The following is a 24776-nucleotide window of genomic DNA, read 5'->3' on the forward strand; positions in this document are numbered from 1 at the left end:
GTCTGTTGGCTGTTTGACAACGCTTCCTGAGAGTGTTCCAATGAGGAATGATGCTGTTCCTGTGGTTTCAAATCCATACCTGAAGCAGCCTAGGCCGACATAGTACATGTAGGCTGTCAAAACTTGCGGTAATGTTGCATCATTGTCACAAAAGGCAACAAGGCATCCATCCATTCTTCTTTAGGGGTTCTCACCCTTTCTCTCAGTGGTGGAGAAAAGGAAGATGGTATTGTTCACGGATTTCAGAGTGTATTTACCCAGGCCAGGCCGCCAGGCAGATGACAGCTTTTGGGGAGCTTAGGGTCGAGTCATGTCCAGACATGACAAGAACCTGAAGCAGATTCCAGCAGCAAATGATGTCATCTAAGTGTCGACTGAAGGAGAGAATTCTTTCTAAAATTCTATCGCATATAATTGTAAAAATTCCAGCAGTGGCAGCGGTATTTAATTTCCATAACAATGTGTCAACAATGATGTGCCGGTGCACAGTGTGAGCTGTATTTGATCATTCATGAATACAAATGTACATGAAAAACATGGAGCACTATCTCTATCTCCAAACTACCTTTAGTTGTGTAGATTTTCTCGGCAATTGTTACATGTTGGAAAAAGAAATACGAAGTAATAAGATGCTCTGAAAATGCATTTTCTCTTGTGAAGTGACAATGTTTTAGTCCTCAGAAAAAGGGATGTATCACTTTCTTCTGTCACTGACTAATCTGAGTATCAATATTCAAGAAAATGTATGTACATCTCATATTCTTAGTCACTAATGGTTCACATAATTACAAAAAAAGGGTGTGATTTTCTTTACTAACTCTTTGTGGAGCATTCAAAAAATTTGTCTCAGCAAATTGAATTTCTATCAGGGCAGGTGGGTGAAACTTGTAGACAAAGAACCAAACTCTGACAAGAGTAGAAATGAGATGGAAAAGAGATAACTCACTAAAGAAAACAACCCAAAGTTTTTTCTTCTACCAATGTAACATCTTCAAAATGTGTCATAGGTGATGCGTGTACCGTTGTATTATTGGCCTCTTAATTAATGGATAATTTTGATGATGAGTGGGAATTTATGATGCACCAACTCCACCTATTATTAAATGCTCATGGTGCAGCTTAGGAAAAGTGTGGATTTTGAGTGTTTCCCCCCAAAAAATGGATATATGGTCCAGGGGCTGAGGGCAATCTTGTGTCCAGGTATTCAGATCGATAGCATAGGTCTCATCTTCTGACTGCATTCGATTTGACTATTCCCATTAAAGTTCACTCAGAATACATGTGCAATGCAGACACACTGGCTCGATACAATGAGAGACAAAGGGAAGACGATGGTGGCCCCAGCGGCAGAGCGGTGAATTGAGTCGACTTCAACTTGGATTCTTTGATACGCCGAGTGGAGGGCGATTAAGTTCAGACATCTCTGACAACCAAAAGGGAGGCAGATTTTTCATCGCCATTGTGCTCTTCCAGATACTCTTGCCAGCAGCCATTATAATATGGCATTCTTAACCACAAATCCTATAAATTTGTGCGCAAAATGATGACACAACTTCTCAGCATTGCTGAACTTCGTGTCTCTGAGTCTCTATCACGGACTAGCTGATTAGATTGTGTCCCTATTCAGTGATAGAGAATTGCATCTGTGATAAATGGTCCCTCAGATAACTTCAAAGAATATTTTCCATAATATGCCGACACAGTTCTTTTTGATGATGTAGCGGTTGATGGGCTGTTCTCACCCTTCAAAGGAACAGAAAGCAATGAGCATGGTATTTCAGAGTTTCTTCTTCAAGAACTATGTTGAATTTGATTTCGTTGAGCTTGGAAACATATTTTTTTCTCAAGAATTACGGTTTTTTGGTGTTTTTCAGTTTTGTTTTATTCAAAGACTTTCAAGTAAACCTGTTCTTTGTAGGTATGCATCAAACACAGTATATCATTCATTTCTGATTTGATACTGATTTAACCAAATTATGCAGAACTGTACCAATGAGAAAAGAGTCTTCAAAATGTGTTGGAGGCGAGTCAGATCAAATCAGATTAAATCATATTAATCAACAGCACAGGACTGTCTCAGCATATCACATACAAATCACTGATTGTTTTGGTCAGTCTCTCTTCATGAAGGGGACTGGACTGGTCACAAATGGTCAAGATATGTTAGTTTTCAATATTTGGGGATTTTTTGTTTTGTTTTCGATTTGATTATATTTGATTCTTTACGTGCATCGCATTCACTCTTTCTCTCTTTTGTTTCTCTCCTTTGTCTCCAGGTGACGACTTAAGAGTGTGTCCGTCCGGGTATTCATGTTGTACGATGAACATGGAGAATGAGCTAACACAGATTAGTAGTTCAGCGTTTGAAAACGTCGTGTACGAAAAGAGCAGTATACTTCGGGATTACTTCATTCGTAGGGCAGAAAGATTTGACAGTAAGTACAGTACTCCACGTCTTTTTCGTCTTTTCATTTGTGATGTTGTGGCGGAAGCATAATCATATGTTTCTTTTCCTGTATCTCTCCTGTATAGATAGGAATGGCTTGACTGTGCTTGGTCCCATTAATTCAAAATTATGTTAGTTGTGTAAAGCCCTGTTTATATAGTTTAGGTATTAGAAATCTGCATAAGGGTTAATTAAATGACACAATGCCTTTGTTATGATTGCAATGCTTGTGTAACAGTTGGATGACCTTTGTTTGGCAGGCATTTGGGACTTCCACAGACCTTGACTTTGGCTTCTGACAAAAAAAAAAAAGCAAAACAAAAACAAAACAGTTCCTGTATCCAACCATTCATATCTAGGATGCGGTATTGTTAATGAAGTAATCGACCAGGAGGTGGTTAGTTAATTGATTTTTTACTCTCCTCAGCCACAGTCGAGGCGTCTAGCTGATCAGGTAGACATAACTTTTGAGCCAAAAACAGAAATCAATTAACCATGTTGCCTGGCCACTCTCTCTCCATAATTGCTTTGCTTGGAATTTGCATACAAATAGTTCATGTTGTCGGAGGGAAGTTCTGCTCTTAAGGGCTTTTTACACTTGTAAATTTTTGCTTAGCCCCGGACTATCGGTGGGGCTAAGGGGGGGCCTTAGCCCCACCGATAGTACGGGACTATCCTTAGCCCACTTTCTGTTTACACTCGTTTTTGCCAAAGTGGGCTAGCCCCACCGATAGTACGGTACTATCTGGCCCTGCAAAATAGCAGGGGTTAGCACCGCAATTGCGGTGCTAGCACCGCAATTGCGGTGCCAAGCAAGTGAGTGTAAACAGAACGAAAAAATAATCCTGGGCTAAGCGACGGAGACGAAGTGCGACCCTCACTGACCAATCAGAAACGAGGTAATCAAGTGCTGCCGGTGCGTGCGTGTATGTGTACAGTACACAGCGTAATTATGAATATTCATGTGGTTTGGAAAGTCCGGGGCTAAGAAAGACGAGTGTAAAAAGGTCAGTTTTCTCCTTAGCCCCGGACAAGAGATAGTACGGGACTAATTGGCGAGTGTAAAAAGCTGAAAAAATTGGTACGGGACTAACGATAGTCCTGGGTCAGAGAAAGTCCGGGGTTAAGAAACACAAGTGTAAAAAGCCCTTTATTCTATCCTCGTTGACTCGCGAGATACCCACCAGAGTAAATGTTGTCGTTACGATCATCTGACACGTTTGGTGCTATGGGAGATAATGCAGCTAGATGTTCTCATCATTTGATAACATGCTCTCCATAAAGTTCTGAATCTACAAAGTCAATAAAAAGAAACAAGACTGTGAAGATAACCTACATTATGTAGTCTATAGTTGTACTCGTTTGCAAGGTGTCATGATTGTAGCCAATTTTTTTAAAACTTATTTTGGCAATATGCAGTGGCAGATCCATTGGAGGGTGCACTGGGCGCACGCCTCCTTTTTTTGTTGTTGTGAAAACAAAAGAAATAAATAGGAAAAATGGGGGGGGGGGAGGGCACATGCACCCCTTTTAATTTTGTAAAGGTGCCTCCCCTTTACAGAATTCCTGGATCTGCCCCTGGCAATATGTGTCAACAATGAGACATATTTGTCAAATTTCAGCTTGAACTGATGTACCTGATATCAGTATGCAAGACATGAGCATATTTATTCCATCCCCTCACCTTCATTTTCTTGAATGCTGAAAGAGAGTTTTATTTTTCCAGAAAATATGAGCAACAAATCTTTAAGTCCTGATAAGGAACACCAAGGATTCAGCATGTGAATTATTTAGCTATGATTTTGTTGGAGAGCCCACATGACCCGTAGCAAACCTGGTCTTTAGGCTAACACCTGACCTGGTATGATGGCCACATTTACTATGCTGTTTGCCACTTAGAGTAATTATAGTTTATTGCCGAGACTGTAATTTTTTGGTGATTACCCACGGAGACCTTGAAATGGCCATAAGTAGAATTTTATGGTTTGATCGATGGTTAATGGAGACTTTGAGACTGTTCATAGTTCAAAGTGAAGCGAAACAATAAAGGGAAAAATAATCATCTGTATTTTTGTGGATTTAGAGAGCCTGTAACTAAAACTAAGATTGTAACTGACAGAATTGTGAATCACCAGAAAATCACAGGAAAACATATGACACAGCTGTCAGTTTCATGACCATTTATTTCACGACAATTTATGAGACCAATATCTTCCTTAAAAGACACCATTTAGATATTGTGGGGGTTCTATTTCAGAAATTTTTGATGATTACTAAGTGGGCTGTATGAGCTGTCTGATGTCCAATTGCCTTAAAAAACAAACAAACAAACAAAAAATATGTGAAGAAGTGTTCCATTTACTGAACGGTTCATTCTAATAATGTCTGGGATTTATCGAGTGGTAAATTGACTCACTCACAAATTGTCCCTATTAGAATCCTTACAGTGACTCTGCATAGTATTAGCTTGAAGGACCACACTTTTCAGATTTCTTGAAAAGAAACAGGTTGTTGATATGTCCCTTTAATTTGCTGTTGACAATTCTGTTTTGAACAGTGTTGGGGGTTGACCTCTCCTCACACAGAGATCCAGAAGCTTGTCTTCTCAAACTTGTTCTCATGTCTTTACTTAGAACATTCAAAGTCATTTCCAAGTCAGGTGAAGGTCAGGGTCAAACCATAAATCAGGGCTGTAAAAGTCGTTTGCGGTCTTGGGAGAATTGTTGTTATTGTTCTATAGTGTCTATAGTGTGCAGCAAGGCAGCTTCCATGTTTGTGTGTAGAGAGAGAGAGAAAGAAAAAGACAGAGAAAGAGAATGGGGTGGGGATAAATAAGAGTTCAGGTGTTCGTATGTGAGTATGTTTGTCAGTATGTATGGATTGAGTAAAGTGTTCAACCAGAAATATTCGTATGCGTGAAATTTTCGCAAATTTTGCGAGTAGCCAAGCGTTGGGAAAGTAAAATGGGTGCAAAAATTTTTGTCTACACATTACATTGAATGGCAGTGGCAATTTGCAAAAGTTGCATGCCATGAAAAAAAGGCTGTTGGGGGCATCTAATTCAGGAAAGTTTCATGCCACAAATGTTTCTGGTTTTAGAGACTTCCAAAAAATTGTACCTACCAGTGTGAACTGACAGGAAAACTTTGCAAAGTATTCTCAAATTTAAAATACTTGGTAGTTTTGCTAGTGTGACTGTGAGTATGTGCTCATGAGAGTATGGAAGTTTTATTGTAATTTTGCTTTGCAACGTTCTTTTTTTTTTTTTTAATGGGGGTGCTTTGTGATCTTTTTCATTGTACACAAGTCACAGTCACACTAGCAAAACTACAAGTATTTTAAATTTGAGAATACTTTGCAAAGTTTTCCTGTCAGTTCACACTGGTAGGTACAAATTTTTTGAAGTCTCAGTTCTCGATAAGTTCTTGAAGTTTGGTTTCACCGGTGTGCATGCACAACAAACACGCCATCTGACAGCTTGGAAGGCATTGCAAACAGGAATTGGACTGGTCATGTCACAAACTTTTCGGATGTTTCAGCTGGATGTGTTCAGACTGCAAAGCTTTAAGAAGATTTGTGGGGCTTCAGGAAATTTCTGTAGTTTTAGTGGGATGTTGCACTGCACAGACAAAATTTCGAGAACTTAAACTTTGAGAAGTTTTACCAGTGTGACTGTGGCTATTGTGATATTGGTGAGCTCACAGTTGCTCATGTTAAAGGCATGATTCCCCATTTGCAGATGAAACAAACCCAGCATTAGTGCTTTAAAATAATTCTAGAATGTGAGTTAGGGATAGAAACAGCCACGGTAAAATCTTTTATCTGCATCATCGATGTTAATTATTGTTAAATACACAAAATGTGAACAAAAGTTACAATAAAAATGTTTCCCGACTAAACCGTCTACAGTTATGGGTTATTAAGAAAAATGCTGACATCTCCTTATATTTTAGGCTTTATTGCGAAAATTTTATTTGAAAGGATGTCTTGTGATACAACAGACCTACACATATTATTATTATTATTATTATTATATGCATCAAATGTGATATCTTGAAATTTTTTTAAATCACTGCTTTGAAACGTAAACTGGACCTTTAATCCTACAAGAGTGAGGTACTTTTTGAGAAACTTAGCTGAAGCAAAAACTATGAATCATCAGAGTTATGTGACTGTCTTTCATAATTGCTACCTGTGAGGGTAACCCGCTTGTGTGCATAACATGCTCCTTTAAATATTTACGAGGAGGCCCCCTGATCTAACTTTGTGATATCATGCAGGTTATTGCCAGGATATTATTGTTTTCTGGTAGCTTGTTCATGATTCATGGGTGATAAAACATTGAATTATGACTGCCTAAAAGGCCAATGTTTGTTATCCTTTTCCGGCAAGACTCTGGTGCTGGTGTTGAACTCAAAAACGTACCCGGTAAACTCCATTCGATTGCAGACTGAATCTTAAATCAACTTGATTGAAGTTTTTGCCAAATTCCCGTTTAGTTTTTCAGCTCAAGGGTGCTAGTTCTGCAGAAAATCTGTGTTAGAAACTACATTTCGTAGCAAATGAGATCTTCTCTCAGACTTTTGTGAAATATGAGAGAAAACTGCACACATTTGGAGTGAATTTGCAAAATTCTTCATATCCTTCTAGAGTATAGGGCCTAACCTTAAGTGTCCTCTCTGTTGTTTTAAGTGCTGTTAAGCAGTTTTATTATGATGGTTTTTATGTTTCTTATAGTGTTTCAAGATAGATTTATTTCAAGATTATATAATACATGTTATAAAAGAAATATAATAAATTTGCTAGTTTGTATGTTTGAAGAATTACTTGATGCATTTAGCTCATGATGCAGTTTGTAACCTAAACCAGCAGGCTTTTTGTTACTGGTGTTGATCATTATTCTTATGCCAACAGCTAAGATGAATTTGTATACCGATAAGCTACATTGTAGCTTGCACTTGCTATATTTTGCCAGCAACCTCTTACTTCGCACCATTCAGTGAGATTCCAGACATTGCTGCAAATGGAAATATGATCATATTGCTGGAAAGACACTGATTGATATGCATTCGTCATAATGTTTGTCCCAGGGTTTGAGACCGTGGAAGGAAATCGAAAGAAAAAAAAAAAGGAACATGTGCAGGAAGGGATGTGGGGATATAAAGGAAATCTTGAAAAGGAAGTTGTTGGCATGTATTACAGAATAATATTGGTTGCGCCATGTCACTTTATTCCTCCTCTTGAGCCTCTCGACAGGTGCAAATGGGGTTTCAACAGTGTCGCATGTTTCGCATGAAATGGAGTCATTATCCAATGATGTGCCATTGATTTTACTTCATGTGCTAATGTGAATGCCCGCTGCATGGTCTGTTTGGAATGGTAATGGAATTATATTTACTTAAATGGGGGAGGGGGGTTATGTAACAAGATTTTACCATCATGACACATCTTGGTAGATCATGATGCACAGTTTGCCATACTAGCCTTGCTGCCAGCCTTTTTTTTTTCTATTTTTCTCCACCTTCTCCAGCTCTGAGTTCTGTCTAACAGCAATGTCCATAGCAATACTCAGCCTCTGTCTGTGCAGCAGCACCCAAGTCCTTGATGTTTATTGGAAATGAGCACTGAATTGGCAATACATGATAGTAATGGATGTATTTAGGAGGAATTGAGATTGTTGAAAGGCTGTGAGTGATAAAGACTTCAACTTTAATTAGTGAAGACAAGGAGGTTCGGAGATGATGTCATAAACCCACAATTGAACTCTGAATTCTCTCTAAAGAAGGAGGTGAGAAGGGGACTTGCTGAATACAAGCCAAGATGCCAAGTGGTCATCTCATCTTCTTGCCTTTTTGCTCCAAAGAAGGTGCCAAGTTCAGCTTTTTATACAGTGCCGTCCCGCTACTGTAAAACAAGGAATGTTGGCGTGCATTTCAATTTTGTGAATTTCGCGAGAGCCACGTTTCGCAAAATTAAAATGCACGATAAAATCTTGTCTGCACTGTATGCATGGAGTGGTAGAGGCAACTCGCGAAAATTTCATGCTGTGAATAAGGCCGTCGGCTCCCATTCGCGAAAATTTCATGTCGCGAAAATGTTGTGTTTTACAGTATCCCACTGCATATTTCAACTTTCACATAGTCGGCCTTTATCGAAAGGATGCGGATAGCAATCTGCGATGGCTTGGGTTCCTGCAGGTAGCTTTGGTTTCTGTTGGGCTGGGAATTCCCAGGGGACCGTATTGCCACAAGCATTAGCTGTATGTTGTCATGTGAACAGTGGCTGTAACAATCTCCCAGGTAATAAGTCGATGTCATCCTTTTCATTGTAGTGAAAACTTGAAGCTATGAGAGTGACGTAAATGTGGTCCATGATAGTGTTGTGGAAGTGGTTGAGCTGTAATCTTGTGGGAGTCGTAGAGAAAGGCAGATTACCCTGTAAGAATGTTGTGGTCAGGAGCTCGACAGTCATGCATGGTAATGGCAATGACTGGAGGCACTTAAACCTGTTCATCAAGACCGAAGTTAACCCCCTCAAAACCACTGGCTGAAACTCCCTTTGAAAATGTGTGCAGTAGTCTTCCGTCTGAGTGTGATAGGGTTAATCTACCAGTGAACATCTTTTGTACAATTGGCCTAGGTTGTTTGTAGTCCACGGCAGCACCAGCAAATCACAGAAATTGGTTTTTGCAATCTTCTTCGTGGAGGATTCTATGTCTTAGTGCATAGCTGGCATTGTTTATATATATGTAGTTAGTTTCCTGTTTTTCTGTCCTTTTGTTTTTGTTGTTGTTGAGATTTTGCACTTTCTAGGCCTGACTTCCGGCTGAAGATACGAAGATGGCATGTCATATTTTAGATACTGCGTTTCTGAGATTGGAGGGCGGTCTGAGCGGGGCAATCGAAATTCCATCACACTTGCTTCCATAAATGCCCCGTTTAGAGTTCTCCTCCTAAATGGTTTTATGTCTCGCTTGCAAAATAAGATTGGTTTTCCTCCACAATGGCCGCCTTTTGTTCCGAATGCGTTCCATGACTCCAGGGATACTCCGGAGCTTAGGCGCACGCACAAAGGCGCAGAGTCGTCAATCGATCAAGTTGACAGTCGCCCGGCTTTGTGCCGATTGTTGGTGGGGGCACTTTGTGCGTAGTGTGTGAAATGAATGCCTTCTTACGCACAGACGATCAAATAGTCTCTCCCTTTTTTTTTGTGTTAAAGAAGCACATATATTTCTCTGTAGTGACTGTCCTGATATTTGGGTGGTTGATTTAAAGAAGGCAAGGTAGAGTGGATTGGGTGTAGGGTTCTGCCAAATAATAGGGAACGGAAAGAAAGAGAGCCCTCGTGTATGCCAGATTGAAGGATGGGGAGATAGAAAAGGTAAAAAGAGAGAGAGCCGGTGCAGAAAATATCCCGCGGTGTTGAACTTACTCCCCTCCCCTGCGTCATAAAGGCTCTCCAAACAGAAAGGCAAAGGCCCTTTGTTGCTCGTGGACGGTAGTGAGTCTACTTGTTGGACTCACACAAGGAGAAATATATCATGTTCTGCAAAGTACCCTACCTACGCCCGGCAGAAATAATCAACCAGAACAACGATGCCTGAAGAATAGAAGGGGGGAAAAAAAGGAAATGGAGTAAAGTAGTATTTGGTGTAGGTAACCGTGGAATTGGTCTTCCCTATTTTCAGGCACATTTGAACTTGACATTTAATGTAAACTACAAATTGCCTTTTCTGAAGATGAACGTTAACACACTGCTGGTTAGATTCCTTTGATGCCAAATTGAATTTTGTGGCTTTTTTTTTTCTTCTTGTTAACCAGCTGTTGGTAAGGTCATATTGTCTCTGTACTTGTGAGAATATGACTTTTGGTAATAATGACTGTTCTGTGGCCTAGCTTTATTTATTCTTTTTTATGGGGGGGGGGGGGGAGGGGGAGGTGGTGGGGATTTGATGCCTATCACGAATCTCGGTACTAAAGTTAGTACCCCCTTCTATGTCCTGTGATTTCTGTCACAGTTCATCAGTCTTCAATCAGTCTTCAAAACTAGCATGTGATTTAATTGATTTTGATTCTAATTGATTTGTGTTAAGTGACCGTCTAGAGGAATTTAACCAGGAAGCCAGTGTTTGATAGTCTATAATCTTAACCACTGAGCCACCTCCCATTTAAAAATGAAGATCATACAAATTATTATATCTGTGATAAGAATGACTTCAATAGTAATGATGATGATGATGATGATGATGATGATGATGATGATGATGATGATGATGATGATAATGATGATGATATTAGAAGAAAAGGCCATAAGAGCATTGATGATTATATGGTGTTATTCCCAGGGTAACCTCTTCAGTATTGGTAATGCCGTGTTTTAAAAAGACTTCGTAATGCAAATGCATGTTGACTTGTATTGATTCATAATACCCTGATTATCATTTATGTGATTTAAGATATTTGCCATATTTTTATAATGATTTTTTCTACTATTTTGTTGGGTGTTTTTTTTCTTCAAATTACAAGGATATGCTCACAAAATACCTTCCAAACTAATATTTAGACACTGGAATGGACCTTCCTAAGATAAGACCGAGTATAACTTTATATAGGGTCTACATGTTTCTCTGTTCTTACAACCACAATGTCTTTTATTAATCGTACTAGTAACATAGGAACATGTAAAATTCCATCTTGGCTGGGGCAGTCACGTCTGAACTACTGTGTTACTGAATACCGGGTAGTAGCGCCAACCTCAATGGCAAAATACTGTGTTAATTTACTTGATACCTTTCTTGTTCATGAAATACCACGGTATTAGAGACCCAAATGTAAACCTTTTTTAGGTAAGCACTGTGCCTACGCATATTTCTAATGGGAAGAAGACAGGAAGTGCGAAAGGTCACATGAGGAAACACACTCCTATACGATCAGTGATATTTCGTGACACAATTCACAATCAATGATCTTGTAGGCCTATATGTATTTCAAGCGAAGTTTTAATCACCACCTAATAGATACCTTGGTGTTTTGCAGTGTACATAAGTATTTCAGGGTACCTACACATGTTCCATGTTTGTTTGTTTGTTTGTTTGTTTGTTTGTTTGTTCATTTTCCATCTGAGAAGATGGCTGGATAGCCCATATTCAGCTACGTTAAGCTGGTCTTCCATGGGGTCCAGTTGGATGTGAGGTGGGACCACTTCACCGGGTTAAACACCCTGCTCTTTGCGATGAATGAATGAAGCGGGATCTTTTACGTGCATGAGTTGTTACTCTCTCATACACGGGACCTCCATTTTATGTCCTATCCGAGGGACATCCTATCCATGTACAGCTAGCCTTCCTGAAATGATCTTTAAAAAAAAAAAAAAAAAAAAAAAAACTCTTAGTAAAGGTCACCTGCAGTGATAGGATGTACACCAATTCACCAGTGCACTGCAGGCCCCTTCAAAGTTTGGGAACATGACCTGCCCAGGGTCAGTCTTGAAAAACCTGCTGACAGTTGGTGGTACAAACAACACTTACCAGAATTGGGTCACCAGCAATTGCTATAGCTTTGCACATACGATGCATATTTAACGTTGTAAGAACAGAGGAGTCTGCTCACTGATGATTCATTCAGAAGTTTTTTGATTTGGATAAAAGTTTGTTGTTTCTGTACTCAGAGCAGCCATGCAATACATATGCATTATACACAAGTATTCTTGTTAAAGAGGGTCCAAGAGGTGATGTATTGCTGAAAAATAATTTTCAAACAAATAGCCTCACATTCATATGCTGAAATTTGTTCAGTTTTCAAATCTACCTCACTTTGCTTTTAATACTTACCAATTATTATGATGATAATGATAATGATAATGATAATAAGCAAGTAAAGCTCTCATTGATAAGATATTCCACTCCAAACATACATTTCTGTATCATTTGGTCATTTGTAATGAATTTATGTATTCTTCTAAATTTGCAAACTTAATGACAGGAGTCGATCAGTGGCATAGTATACAAAACTGGGGCATTGGACTGTAAATTCTATTCCACTAAGTTCTAAAATCACTGGTAGGTTGGCGCAACCAAGGAGATACTAGGCTTACTTCCTTTGGGCAATTAAAGGAAACGTGTTCGTTTTAGCTGTTTCTTTGTGTATAAACCAAAAACTACTTGGTGTAAAGTTATTTAAATTGTTTTCTTGAGAGCGTCATTCCGTTTTAGAAGAAGCGGTGGGTCTGTTCCTGCCAGGATACGAGACTAGCGTGGAAGTTAGGAAACAAATCACATTTCCCTTCTTCTTCTTGACTTGAAACCAGCGCCGAATTTACCAAATTCCACCTGGGAGCCAGCTCTACCTACAGGAGGTCACATGACTGACACCTGGCTTTGTTATTTCAGCCATTTTCTACCCATCATGCTCAGCAGGAATCTAACGAGGATCACATGACAGTGTTGAACAACATTTCGGGGGTGTTATTATTCCAAGTGAAGCGAAGAGAGTTCTGGCTGTGAGAAAGCAGAGGAGAAGAAAGCGGAGAGGTTTTTCATTCCCTCTTTTGTGTGTCTTTTGTCATGGCTGAGGCAAGACTTGAGTATTATTTGAAGGATTCATCACCATGGCAACAAGCTGGTGGAAACACAAGTTGACCCTTAACCTCTTACAAGATACACAGTTGTGTTCATATACCTTTTTACTTTTTATGAGTGATAAAAATTTAAGGAGAATTTCTCATCCGTGGAATATTATTTTGATGGCTGGCTGTGATATTTCTGATGGGGCAGATTGAAGAAACAGTGACAGGAGATTTTAGAGAAAATTGACAAACGATGAAATCCAACGAATCTCTAAATACCTATATTTGACACATGACAATGGTTTTCGTAACATGCTTTTGTGAAGGTTGTGTTTGGACTGCAACTTAATTGCTCCTTTTGACAATAAACAGTGTTTATGACTGTGGGACCTATTTTATAAATATTTTTACTCTCATAAGCCCTAACTGAAAGTTTTAACTCTTCATTTTACATCAAAGAAAGTATGTACGTAAACATCCTCTAGGGATCGAAAGTGAATCTTTGCTTACAGTTGCAGTCACACAATGATTTCTGTGAAAATGTTAACAATGAGTTCTGCACCAACAATGTTACAGTCTCGTCATATTGGGATGTTCAGGATACCCAATGCGTACAATGGTGCATGATTTACAGATATTCATATCAGAGGGCAGAAATTTTTGTAATCTCTTAGTATGATTTTTTTTGTTTGTAATCTATTGTGTTCACACCACTGCCTTTACGTACATCCACTTACCCTTTGTGGTAGCGCCTAAGTTTTTCAGTAAAATCTCATTTACAGCATCAACTTTGTCCAACTTTTGCCAAGGCATAGCTCTGTGAGGTCTGCCATGCTGTGCAGACTGCCCCGTTTTTTCCCAGTATTCACTCCCAGCATGGGGGTAGGTAGGTTCAGAGTAACATGAGCGTGAGCACCGCTCTGCCTCACTGCGAACATTCCCCAAATATCTGCCACAGTTGTGCACACACATGGCCCAGGACACGCCAAACCAGTGCTGGGACACGAAACAACATTGGTCAGGATTGGGTTTCTACCAAAAAGCCTCTGTAAGAAGAACAGTCCTCAAGGATCTCCCCCCCCCCCCTTCATACCAATGATTGAATTTGGCATCTAGCTGCAACCAATGACAAAAGTGGGATTTATGATAATTACATGTATAGATGCATGTGATGCAAGAAATGTTTACTTCAGTAGATTGGAAAGAACAAACAACTGTTGGCATTTTATTTCTGTGTAAGTCTTTGTGGTATCTCTAATTGGAACTTTTTGATGCATTCAAATCAAATCGATGCAAGTGATCGCATCCCCATACAGACTTAGTAATGAACCAATTCTGAATTGATATGCGATTCTGGATTTTCCATGATTAAAGAGTACTCTGGAAATAGATTGAGAATCATCTTGGGAATTGATGAAGAAGATGATCACTAAACTAACTTCCCTGTGTCCTATTGAGACAATGGCAACCAAAACACATTTCTAGGAAGTTGAATTGATATCCTTACTGATCAGTCATTGCTTTTTTGGTGGAATTGCTAGGAAGGAGCATTTGATAAAAACATCCAGTAGACTTTCCAAAGAGAAGAAGTAAGCTGTGCTAATCTTTAACATTGATGTTTTATGACCCAATCACGTACTGTGAAATCATTGTGTTGCAGAGCACCAAGTAGTTGAAATAAAGCTGAAACGTATGTCATTCAAAGTTTTGTTTCCATTTTAAATTGTGAAATGGGGCATAGGAAACATTTTAAGGCTGTGTGAACTAGAGTTTCAGGAATATTGGTTGCTAGGTAGAGGACAATCTGGCTGAGTTTGAGCCCAGGAGGCTGGAGATCATGTATCACTTCTCTTTTGTAGATGGGAGAACTTGTCTTGCTCCTTGCGACCTCTGAAAGTGCTTCCTCTTCCAGTTTAACCCATTGAAGACTAGCCCCAAGTATACTCAGGCAGGTGTCTGTGGCAAATGCGTGTTTATAGCAAAATCAGCCTGTCCTCAGTGGGTTAAAGGGATGGTACTGTTTTGGTTGAGATGGGGCTTGACGTTTCCAACATTTTTTTATGATGATTTTTTTTTTTTAAGGGATGATTAGATGTCTTTTATGAAATATGAATGAGCATATATTTCTAAGAGGAATTTAAAGTTTGTTTGATGAAAATTGGTTTAGAAATGGCTGAGATATCCTAAACAAAGCAATCCTAACAAAAGGTGGGTCTCACCTCACTTCAAAACCGATTTTCATCAAATAAAGTTTGAATTCTTCTTAAGAGTTGTATGCTTTTCATTGTTTCATGAAGTAGTTTTTAAGTATGTCGAAAAAAAAAGATCAAAGCTGAATTCTCACCTCAACCAATACTATACAATCCCTTCAACCCATTGAAGACTAGTCTCCAGTATACTCAGACAGGTGTCTATGGGAAACGCGTGTTTATAGCAAAATCAGCCTGTCCCCAATGGGTTAAAGGGATGGTACCGTTTTGGTTGAGGTGGGGATTCAGCTCTTAACTTTTTGCGAGATAATTAAAAACCACTTTATCAAACATTAAAGATCATTATTATAATTCTAAGAGGAATTCAAGGTTTATTTAATGAAAATCAGTTTTGAAACAGCTGAGACATCCAAGAACAAAGTGAGAAACAAAGTGATCGTAATAAACGGTGGGTTCTTACTTTTCTTAGGACCTCTTTGTTTTGGGATATGTCCGTCATTTCCATACCAAATTTTGTCAAATCAAATTCCTCTTTTAAGGATTGTATGCTCTTTCATATTTCATGAAAGGTTTCTGATTATCTCACAAAAAAGTGGAAACCTGAAACCTCATGTCAAACAAAACTATCCATCTCTTTAACTAGAGTGAAAAGGTGGTAGGGATAAGGAAGGCATTGACAAGTGAGTGACTGGGTGGCTACTTGTAAGCCCTTGTCGGCGTCCATTTCAGATTTTATTAATCACTGTTCCACGTTAAGAAAATTGTCAACAACGTAGGACGTTTCATTCTTCTTGAAGGGGTGAAAAATGGTTGAAGTTATACAGGCTGTACATGTTGAAGGTAGGGATAGGAATAGAAGTGTTTGTGTACTGGATGGCATGGAATTGCTTTTCTGTAAAGCAACTCATAAGTCTGTGGTGTTATTCAATATGATGTATTTTCAAAGGGAGGCTTGCAAGATTTTTAGTGATATTTTTAGCCTAAAAGAGGTCTGAAAAGGTCAGGCATTACATTTGCCTGTATATGTGGGTGGCTATACTTGTTCGAGGAAATGCTAATACACTGTAGTTTGTCTAGGGTTTACCCTTGTGCATTGTTTGCTAATTTGTGGATGGAGTGCTGATATCAAGGGCAAGCAGGATTAGATGGTTTATTGATCATTGTAATCACGATAAAACAGAGGGGGATTTATTCCTCACCAGTAGGAAACCATCAGGGATTAGGGGATAACTTCCTAAACTTTACAGCCCTGCTAGCTATCTGAACAGCACATAGACAGATTTGATAGCAGATATTTGTTTCACAAGAAATTGACTCCCTGGTAGTTCCTGATGAATAATTACAAACATGCCTACATTATGTATTAATTCTTTAATGTGATGAATAGCAAGATTAAATTTGAATGAGAATTTTTGTAGTATTATATTGATAGAATTATCATTAAAATTACATAATTCCTCTATTCACAATATATCAGATAATGATCACAAGGACACTTACCCCCCCCCCCCCATTTCTTTTTGTGTCCACTCCATAACTTCATCCTCAATTGTCCAATGAGTGTTACAATTTGAAATTATTAAAGCTAGACATATCTAGGTGCAGTGAACTTTTTTTTTTTAAATTTCTGAGTATGAATGATGACAGCTTACTTTCAAGTACTCAAAATGTCATTTTTCAGCCATCTAAATGTTCAAAGTCAAATATGTGTGTTACCATCGTATTGCTTGTGATTTAATCATTTGGTTTCTTGTGTTTATAATAATAATTTTCCTTGAATGATGACCAATGACTGAAAAGCATTTTTCCCCTCTTTTGTCATTGCTAATGGCAGTGTGCCTAAACTCTCATGCCAGGACAGGTGTGACACTTTTGAAGTGACTGGTCAATGGTCAAATGGATTTGACCATTGGAATAGACTCAAATTGTCTTGAGTCATGTTGTGATCCCCCCCCCCCCAAGAAAAGAGAAAAATCGGAGATGCATGTCTTTGCAAGGCGTGAGAGGACTGATTAAAACTGGACTCAAGCTATTGTTTGAGGTCACTACAGAAGAGCTAAATGACTCAGGGCTCTGGATTTGGCCTTGGTTAGCGGGGAAAGAAACGGCCATCTGTGGCTTGAGATCCTCTGCAGTGTCCAGCTAAACAGGAAGACTTGATCCATAAGACTGACCAGCAGGATACTCATCTACTTTTTATCAGTTACATACCTTCATTTAAACCAGACAATGGATTTGTTTATCAAGTTACATGTTGAAAACCAGAAGGTTATTCACACCATGGAAAGTCCACTTAATGATGTCCTGGTTCCAGATTGACAAAATTGAAAATTAGAGAAAGAAGGTTTAAGAGGAAAAGAATATCATTTATGGATGAAATTGAACATGTTGGGGGTAACAGTGGGATACCATGCAATGGAGAGGTTGGCCTGACTCGGATATATATTCGGGAATTCCGATAACGAAATGTATACTGTAAAATACGATATTTTTGCGGCATTAAATTTTTGCGAATTGGAGCTAACGGCCTTTTTTTGCGGCGTGAAATTTTTTGCAAGTTGCCTCTAACCTTCAATACATATAGTGTGGACAAGAACTTTCGCGTGCATTTTAATAGCGCGAATCTTGGCTCTCGCAAAATCCACGAAATTAAAATGCACGCTAACATTTCTCGTTTTACAGTATAATTTTATCACTGATCTCTTTGTATGTACACACACAGCTGAATAATCTGAACCGGAATCAAATTTTATTGATAAAGGTATGCTTCACTGCACACATTCGCTGATGGGCATTTTTATTCCGTCCGCCACGAGCAGGCCTATTCTAGTTGTGTTATTCAAATGTACCCTGGTGGACAGTGAATAAAGGTTGATTCAATCTGGTCAACCAAATCTTCCCATGCTACCGGGTGTTTAATCCGTTGAGGACGAGTCCCGAGTATACTCGGGCAGGTGTCTATTGGGAAATGCGTGTTGCAGCAAAATCAGTCCTTCTTCAACGGGTTAAATTCAGCATATACCTTGATGCGTCTATCAAGACAGTGTGTGAGAAATACAAGTTCTTTGACCGCTTTATTATATTCGAACGGGAAGCTTCATTCTTGTTGACATTTTGTCTATTTGATCACACATGTCCATGTGATTTTCAGTGAATAACTTAATAGGATGAGTAATGAAATGCTCATGTCAGATACAACTGCACTAAGGCATTTAAATGTATTTTTGACAGAGGAATTTGAAGGGCAATGTGTGAGCAGCTGTTTTGTTGTGTTCCAGGAAGGAAACTAACCATTGATGCTGCGGTTTTACTATGGTGTCGTTTGTGGGGAATTTTGATGAGGAAAACTGCTCCTGAGATTTTGGTAAACATCCTTGATACCGCGTAGAGCACTTACTAGGAGCAGAGACTGTGAGGTTCATGAACGGACACATTCACATAGGCCTATTTCTTTCTTTTTCATGCCAATTCCATGGCCTTGTAAGATCATTATTTTTTGAACAATCATTCATGAAATTAATGAGACTTTCTTACTCATAACTATATTTCAGTGAAAAAGAGTGCTATTGTATTAAAAAAGTAAAAATCCAAGAGAAATAGACATAATTCTCTTTTATTTTCCCATTGACCTCTGTATAACTTGACTGCATGCTTATCTTGTATGATATTTCCTCTGCTTTTATCATGACTTGGAAGGGTTAATTATCTCTTTTTTCTTTCTGAGAATACAGAAACATTCTCAGTTCTGGCTTAGAGAAACACACCTGTGTGTTTCTCTATCTGTTCTTCGTTCAGTGACTGTTTTCTTTCCAAGAAAGTCAATTTTCACCATTTACTTGTACGACTGTAATAAAGCCTTCTGAAAGTCATGTGACTTACATTGACTGTCACATGACTACCGAACTGTGTGAACAGGCCATGAGAAGTTGGACCAATGACAGAACAATGGCATTGTGTCTTTAGCTTGTTGCCACAACAGACTTCAGTCTAATTAACTCCTTTGTTCCTTCATGCTGTCTATTTCTAATTTAGCTTTGTTCATTCCGAGGTACCTGTAGTCAGTGCACTTTTGATTAAAAGGAAATTCGAAGAATGGATGCAGTGAAGTAAAAAATATCTAACTCTAGAGATATTCCAGAAAGAAGGGTGAAATGAAGTGTAAACACAGATGTTCTATCCCACCAATTGCCTTGGCTGTCCTTTGCTGCTATGGTGATGGGCCATGAACATTATGTCATGAAAATTACAATTAACTCCTGAAGTTCAGTTCAGATCACATTCAGTGAGGTGAGGTGTAATGATACATGCATGTACCATGGTATTAACCCGTTGAGGACGAGTCCCGAGTATATGCGGGCAGGTGTCTATGGGAAATGCGTGTTGTAGCAAATCAGTCCGTCCTCAACGGGTTAAGGGGACAGTTCAGTGGATGGCTAACTGTGGCATGTGTGTTATGTCATCATTTTCATTCTGCAGCCATGCTGTAGACTGGACGCCCATTGATCAAGTGGTGTGTATACAAGCTCAACAAACTCAGAAGGATTTAGTAATGTATACCACTTCAGATTAAGAAGTAATGACCACTGTTGACCATGTGAAAAGACTTGTTTAATGAAGTAAATGGTAGATTAGAGCAGATTAGGAGGAAACCTGGAACAAGGAACCAAGTGCTTTGAGGACTCTTTTTGATAAAACGATGTGATGGTGAATTTAGGTGTACTGTGCATGTTGTGGGAAATGTAGCTGGCTGTAATTGATACACAATTTTAGAGAATGAGTATGTTAACATGGTTATTTAAAATCATTTAAAAATTTGTGAAGGGTAAATTCAGCAATTGATAAAAATTATTTGATTTGATTTGCTTATCCTTTTGATTCTCACCTGGCAGAACAGTTGCAGGTTTTCTGATGTCAGTTCAGTGATGAAAAAATGTTATCCCAGAGAATTCACGTTTCCATTAGGCATGGGCATCCATTTTGTAATTGTTATCACTTGGTTTAAAAAACTGTGGCTCTTTTATTCTCCATAAGTAATTCCTCTTGATAGCATTTTCTAATAATGTGATGCTTCATTTGATTGTCAAGAGAAATAACAATTCATTAATCAACTATTAATGATTCGGAGTCATTCCATTTATTGCGCGGACTAGACTTCATTGAGGACAAAATACATCTGTGAAGGGGTATGCTTTAATTGAATGTAAGTGGGAGACAAATGTCTTCATAACAAATGATGCATCGTGTGTCACATAATGCAACACCTCCCGCAATCATCGCTCCACTATTTACCCGGTTCCATCTGACAGACGCGGGGTTCACCATCACTCATCCCGGTATATCTTGTCTCCTCGCTCCTGTTTCATCCTCGGCAAACAAACCCCAGGTATCGCGCCTGCCTCCTCATGTTAATGGAGGACACCTCCTCGTGCCCAACCTCAACCATTAGCAGTCATCACTCCTTGATGACGAAAGTCTTTTCTTTCTCATCACCCATTAGGTTTACTCCCCCATATAGCGACCCCTCCCCCATCTCTCCCCCCCCCCCCCAAAAAAAAAAAAAAAAAAAAAAAAGGTTTTAGTGTCTGGAACTGTAATTAATGTCTTTAACATAGTCTTGCAAGAATCCATAATTTGATAGTCCAATAAATTATTTTTGTTTGAAAGAAGAAGAGAACCTTCTTGTATAACATCACAAGCATCTCTATCTGTACTGAAGCTTCTGTAAAGCACAATTTTTCAGTGAGGGTAGAATTTTGTCTAGGAATTCTGTATGTTGTCACAAGAGCTTCTAGTTTCTCTACCCCCTTGTTAGGACCCTGAGTGAAAATCCCATCATTCCTTCATGTGTTTTACTCACAATACAAGACATTTGCCTTGGTATACTTCCTCTATTCTCAAGAACTTGCATCCACCAAACCCAGCACCAAGAACTTTGATCTCTTTGTTTTCATGTGGGAACAAAAGGGAGTTACTTCATGTTTCAAATGGATTTGGTTTAGTGTTCCATGGTCAAGAGAGAGTATATGTCAGTTTAGTTAATTTTGTTTTGCTTTTGTTTTTATTGTTGGCATAGTTGCAAAAAAATATGATGCCACAGAGCAGCATTTGATTAAAATAAAGAATATAAGACTGTTCAGCTCTTTTCTAATTGGAAAATAACTTATGTAACTGGCAAGGATACGTCTGTATGGTAACCATCTTGTTGAGCTTATCAAATGCATAAAATTTAGCTTCTCGTATAATGCTCCAAGTGTCTCTAATGCATAGAAATAGCAAAATGCTTTGTGTTATGAGAATGCAGGCTTGTGATTAAAGGCTTTACTTTACTTACTTAACTTGAACCCCATGATGATATAGGATGATGCCTGTTCATCAATGGAAGCTTTTGATCTTAAATTTATATTGGCCTATACATTTTCTATACCCTTTCAACTTGAATATGTTGGGAAAGAACAAAAATGTGTGTAGAAGTCACTTAGACTATACTGGCTCATAGACAAAATTATGTTTTTTAGACCAATTTTTATTTCATCTAATCTGTAAACAGTTTGCAGAAGTTGCTGAGATGATTTATTCAGGAAGACTATTCTGCAAACAAAGTGACAGCTCTGTTGCTTAAGGAATGATTATATTTCCTCAAATCAAGCTGAGAATTTTTGTTTGTCCAGTTTCATCTTTGGCCTAATGTAATGAAATGTATTTGGTGCAATAGCACTGTAGCAGTCAGCGCCTGTGTGGATTTGATTTTTTTTTTCTGACTTGTACCCCTATTGTCTTCAGCCTAAGCCCCTCTTCACTCATCCCAGAGATACATTTAGGTATCACTGTCCAGATGGCATGCTTGCTCCTAATCCACATCAACAAATCAGAGACAGTCTGGTGGAGGAACATTTCCTTGACCTATTTCTGCCCTCCCTCTCTCTCTCTCTTCCTTCTGCTACCTCTCAGTGACCGTTTTCACACGGGTCGAGAAGCGTAATTGCCACGCCAAATTACAATCACGATTACAATTACAATTAGAAGTATTGTCTGTATGCAAGACCGAGGTAGGCTAAGCAGATTCTGCAGCTTTTGACTTTCGGAGTGAGGACAGGAGGTGTGGCTTCTTTCCAAGATCTCATGAATCATTAATTGTTTATTAGCCTGAATTTTAGAAATTCACATTCCAGCTTTTCCAGCACTAGTTATTCTTAAAAAAAAAAAAAAAAACTTTTTGGAGTAATTTGATTGTCCATGGAAGACATAGTAAGTGCTCACATTAAAATATGGAGCTAGAGACTCCCTCTGGACAGGTGCATGAACTTTGTTGGACCTGGGGATGTTTCATAAAGCTATTCGTAAAGTTATGAACTGGTGATCAGTTCTTGTGTTGAATTATTGAAATTCTGATAAGTGTAGCACATCAGAGCTGATCACCGGTCGTTCGTAACTTTACGAACAGCTTCATGAAACAGGGCCCGGTACTGCAAGATGACATTTAAAGCCAAGTGACTGGAACTAAGGGTATCTCTCTCATGCCCACCCCTCTCCACTCTTCCCTCCCATGTGATGGGCAGTTTGCTTTCCCCCATAGGAGCTGGATGGCTCCACTTCTGATACCTTCTCTGGCTATCCAAGGATGTCATTCTCTCCTGAGTTGTTAGCCTCATGTCAAGCCTTTTTTTTTAAAGACCCTCATGCTGTTATTTTCAACACTTGCAAGTACATCTGCAAGAAGGTCTTTGGAAATGAGGGAACATGCTTGTTATTCATGCACATAGAGGAAGTTTAAAGGACAATTTCACCCAAATATATGCCTGGATTGAGTGAGTGCAGCAATATTAATAAAACACATCAGTGAAGGTTGAGGAAAATTGGAAAATCCATTCAAAAGTTATGAATATTTAAAGTTTCACTGCTGCCATCACTGGTTGAGAAGAATACAACGGTTTGTGATGTCACTGCAGGACAACTATATGAAGAAAAAAGAAAGAGAGTTTGATGTATTTCATATTTCTGTTAAAATGGAAGAGAAAGTTCACATGACTTACCTCTTTCAGAAAACAGGGGAAACAAAATCACCCATAACATATGTGAGTAACAAGTTGGAAGGAATATGTACTTTTCATCAAAAAATTTGATATTGTGAAATTCACTCTGACAAATGGCATTGCTAGATTTGTTCACTGGCCATAAGAGCAAAATGAATACACTTGCCTCTTGGAACAAAGTTTTGTCAGTTAGCTATGATATTAGCTATCAAATACTGGTAGCAAAGTTTGGTAATTCAGAGGTATAAAGTCAAAAAATGCAGATGGCCTTTCAGGAGCTCCCTGGGGTGTGAATCTCTGGTGATTTGACTCCATCTTTTGGTATGATGGGACCTTCTGCTCACTCATCTTGCACTTGATACAGCCAAAAGTGCCATTTGCAAAAACTACACCCTCCCTTAGAATTGTTTGCCATGGTTTATTGGTCTCTCACTTTTTCTGTATGACATTTTGACAGGGCAAAGTTAATGAACTTTTGATTTTACTTTACAATATAGCATGCCTTCATATCGTATACCACACAAAGTGAGATATATATGTTTTGTTTCCTCATTGGTCATCTCACTTACGACCTTCTGTCTCTCCCCCATCTCCCATCTTTTCATCGTTCATGAATCTCTGTCACATCTTCTGCTACTTGTGTTTTTGTGTGCAGTCTTACTTTCAAAGTTTTGTAATTCTCTGTGTGGCAGATATTACACCTGTTTACCCCAAGTGTAATTTGTATGAAGGTCCATCTTGTCTTCAATCTTTTTCTCTCTTTAAAAACAGGGATGGGCCTCCAGTTATTTTGGGAGTGTTTTTCTCTCTTTAATCCCTGCTTAATATAACAACTTTTCTCTTCTCACACAGTTTCCACCCATTTCTGCCAGAGTCCATTATTTTCTTATTTTCACAACAAAATTAATAGGGCAATGCGGAGATTTTCAGAGGTAAATCCGAGTCTCTCGAGCATAGGTGACATTTGAAAGATTTTCAGCGTGACCCTTTCCATCAGTGATGTAGTGTGCCTCCTTGCCCATTATATGTGCTTTTCTTTGATTATTACCCTCATGTGATAAGACTTCTATACTATTGACTTCCTGTTTGTGTTAAATGCTGGGCACCTTCATGTTCTGTCTGTCTGTTTGTCTGCCTGTTTGTCTGTCTGTTTGTCTTTCTCTGCACTTTTCAGTCTTTGTCTCTCTTTCTGCCATTTTCTCTATGTTTTTCCTAGTATCTCTGTCTTATCTTTATGTCTGTCTGTTTTTCTCTGTCTCTTATGCTGTCTCATTCTGTCTCGTCTGTTTCGTTGTCTGTCTCTTTCTGTCTGTGCCCGTCTTTATCTGTCTCTCTGTCCATGTTTGTCTGTCTTTGACCCTCTCGCTCCCTCGCTCTCTCGTTCTTTCTTTCTCTCAGTCTCCCTGCTTGTTCACCTTTTTCTGCCTTCCATCAAAGTCCTGTCCACTTTATTTTGTACTCCGAGCATTTTCACATCTACTGTGGATGGATGCGGTGAGGCAGCCATGAGCATCAGACTTCTGCACA

The 24776-nt window shown here is 38.9% G+C and overlaps 1 protein-coding gene across 1 annotated transcript in view; it reads left to right on the plus strand.

Moving 5' to 3' along the window:
• LOC140244344 (glypican-6-like) overlaps positions 1 to 24776 on the plus strand; it is a 113191-nt gene that overhangs the window by 43166 nt on the left and 45249 nt on the right. The window contains exon 2 of the mRNA XM_072323987.1: positions 2277 to 2435. Within this exon, the coding sequence (XP_072180088.1) occupies positions 2277 to 2435 (159 nt within the window). The remainder of the gene's footprint in view (positions 1 to 2276; positions 2436 to 24776) is intronic.

The sequence above is a fragment of the Diadema setosum genome, chromosome 21, assembly GCF_964275005.1.
Source record: "Diadema setosum chromosome 21, eeDiaSeto1, whole genome shotgun sequence".
Taxonomy (NCBI): Eukaryota; Metazoa; Echinodermata; class Echinoidea; order Diadematoida; family Diadematidae; genus Diadema; species Diadema setosum.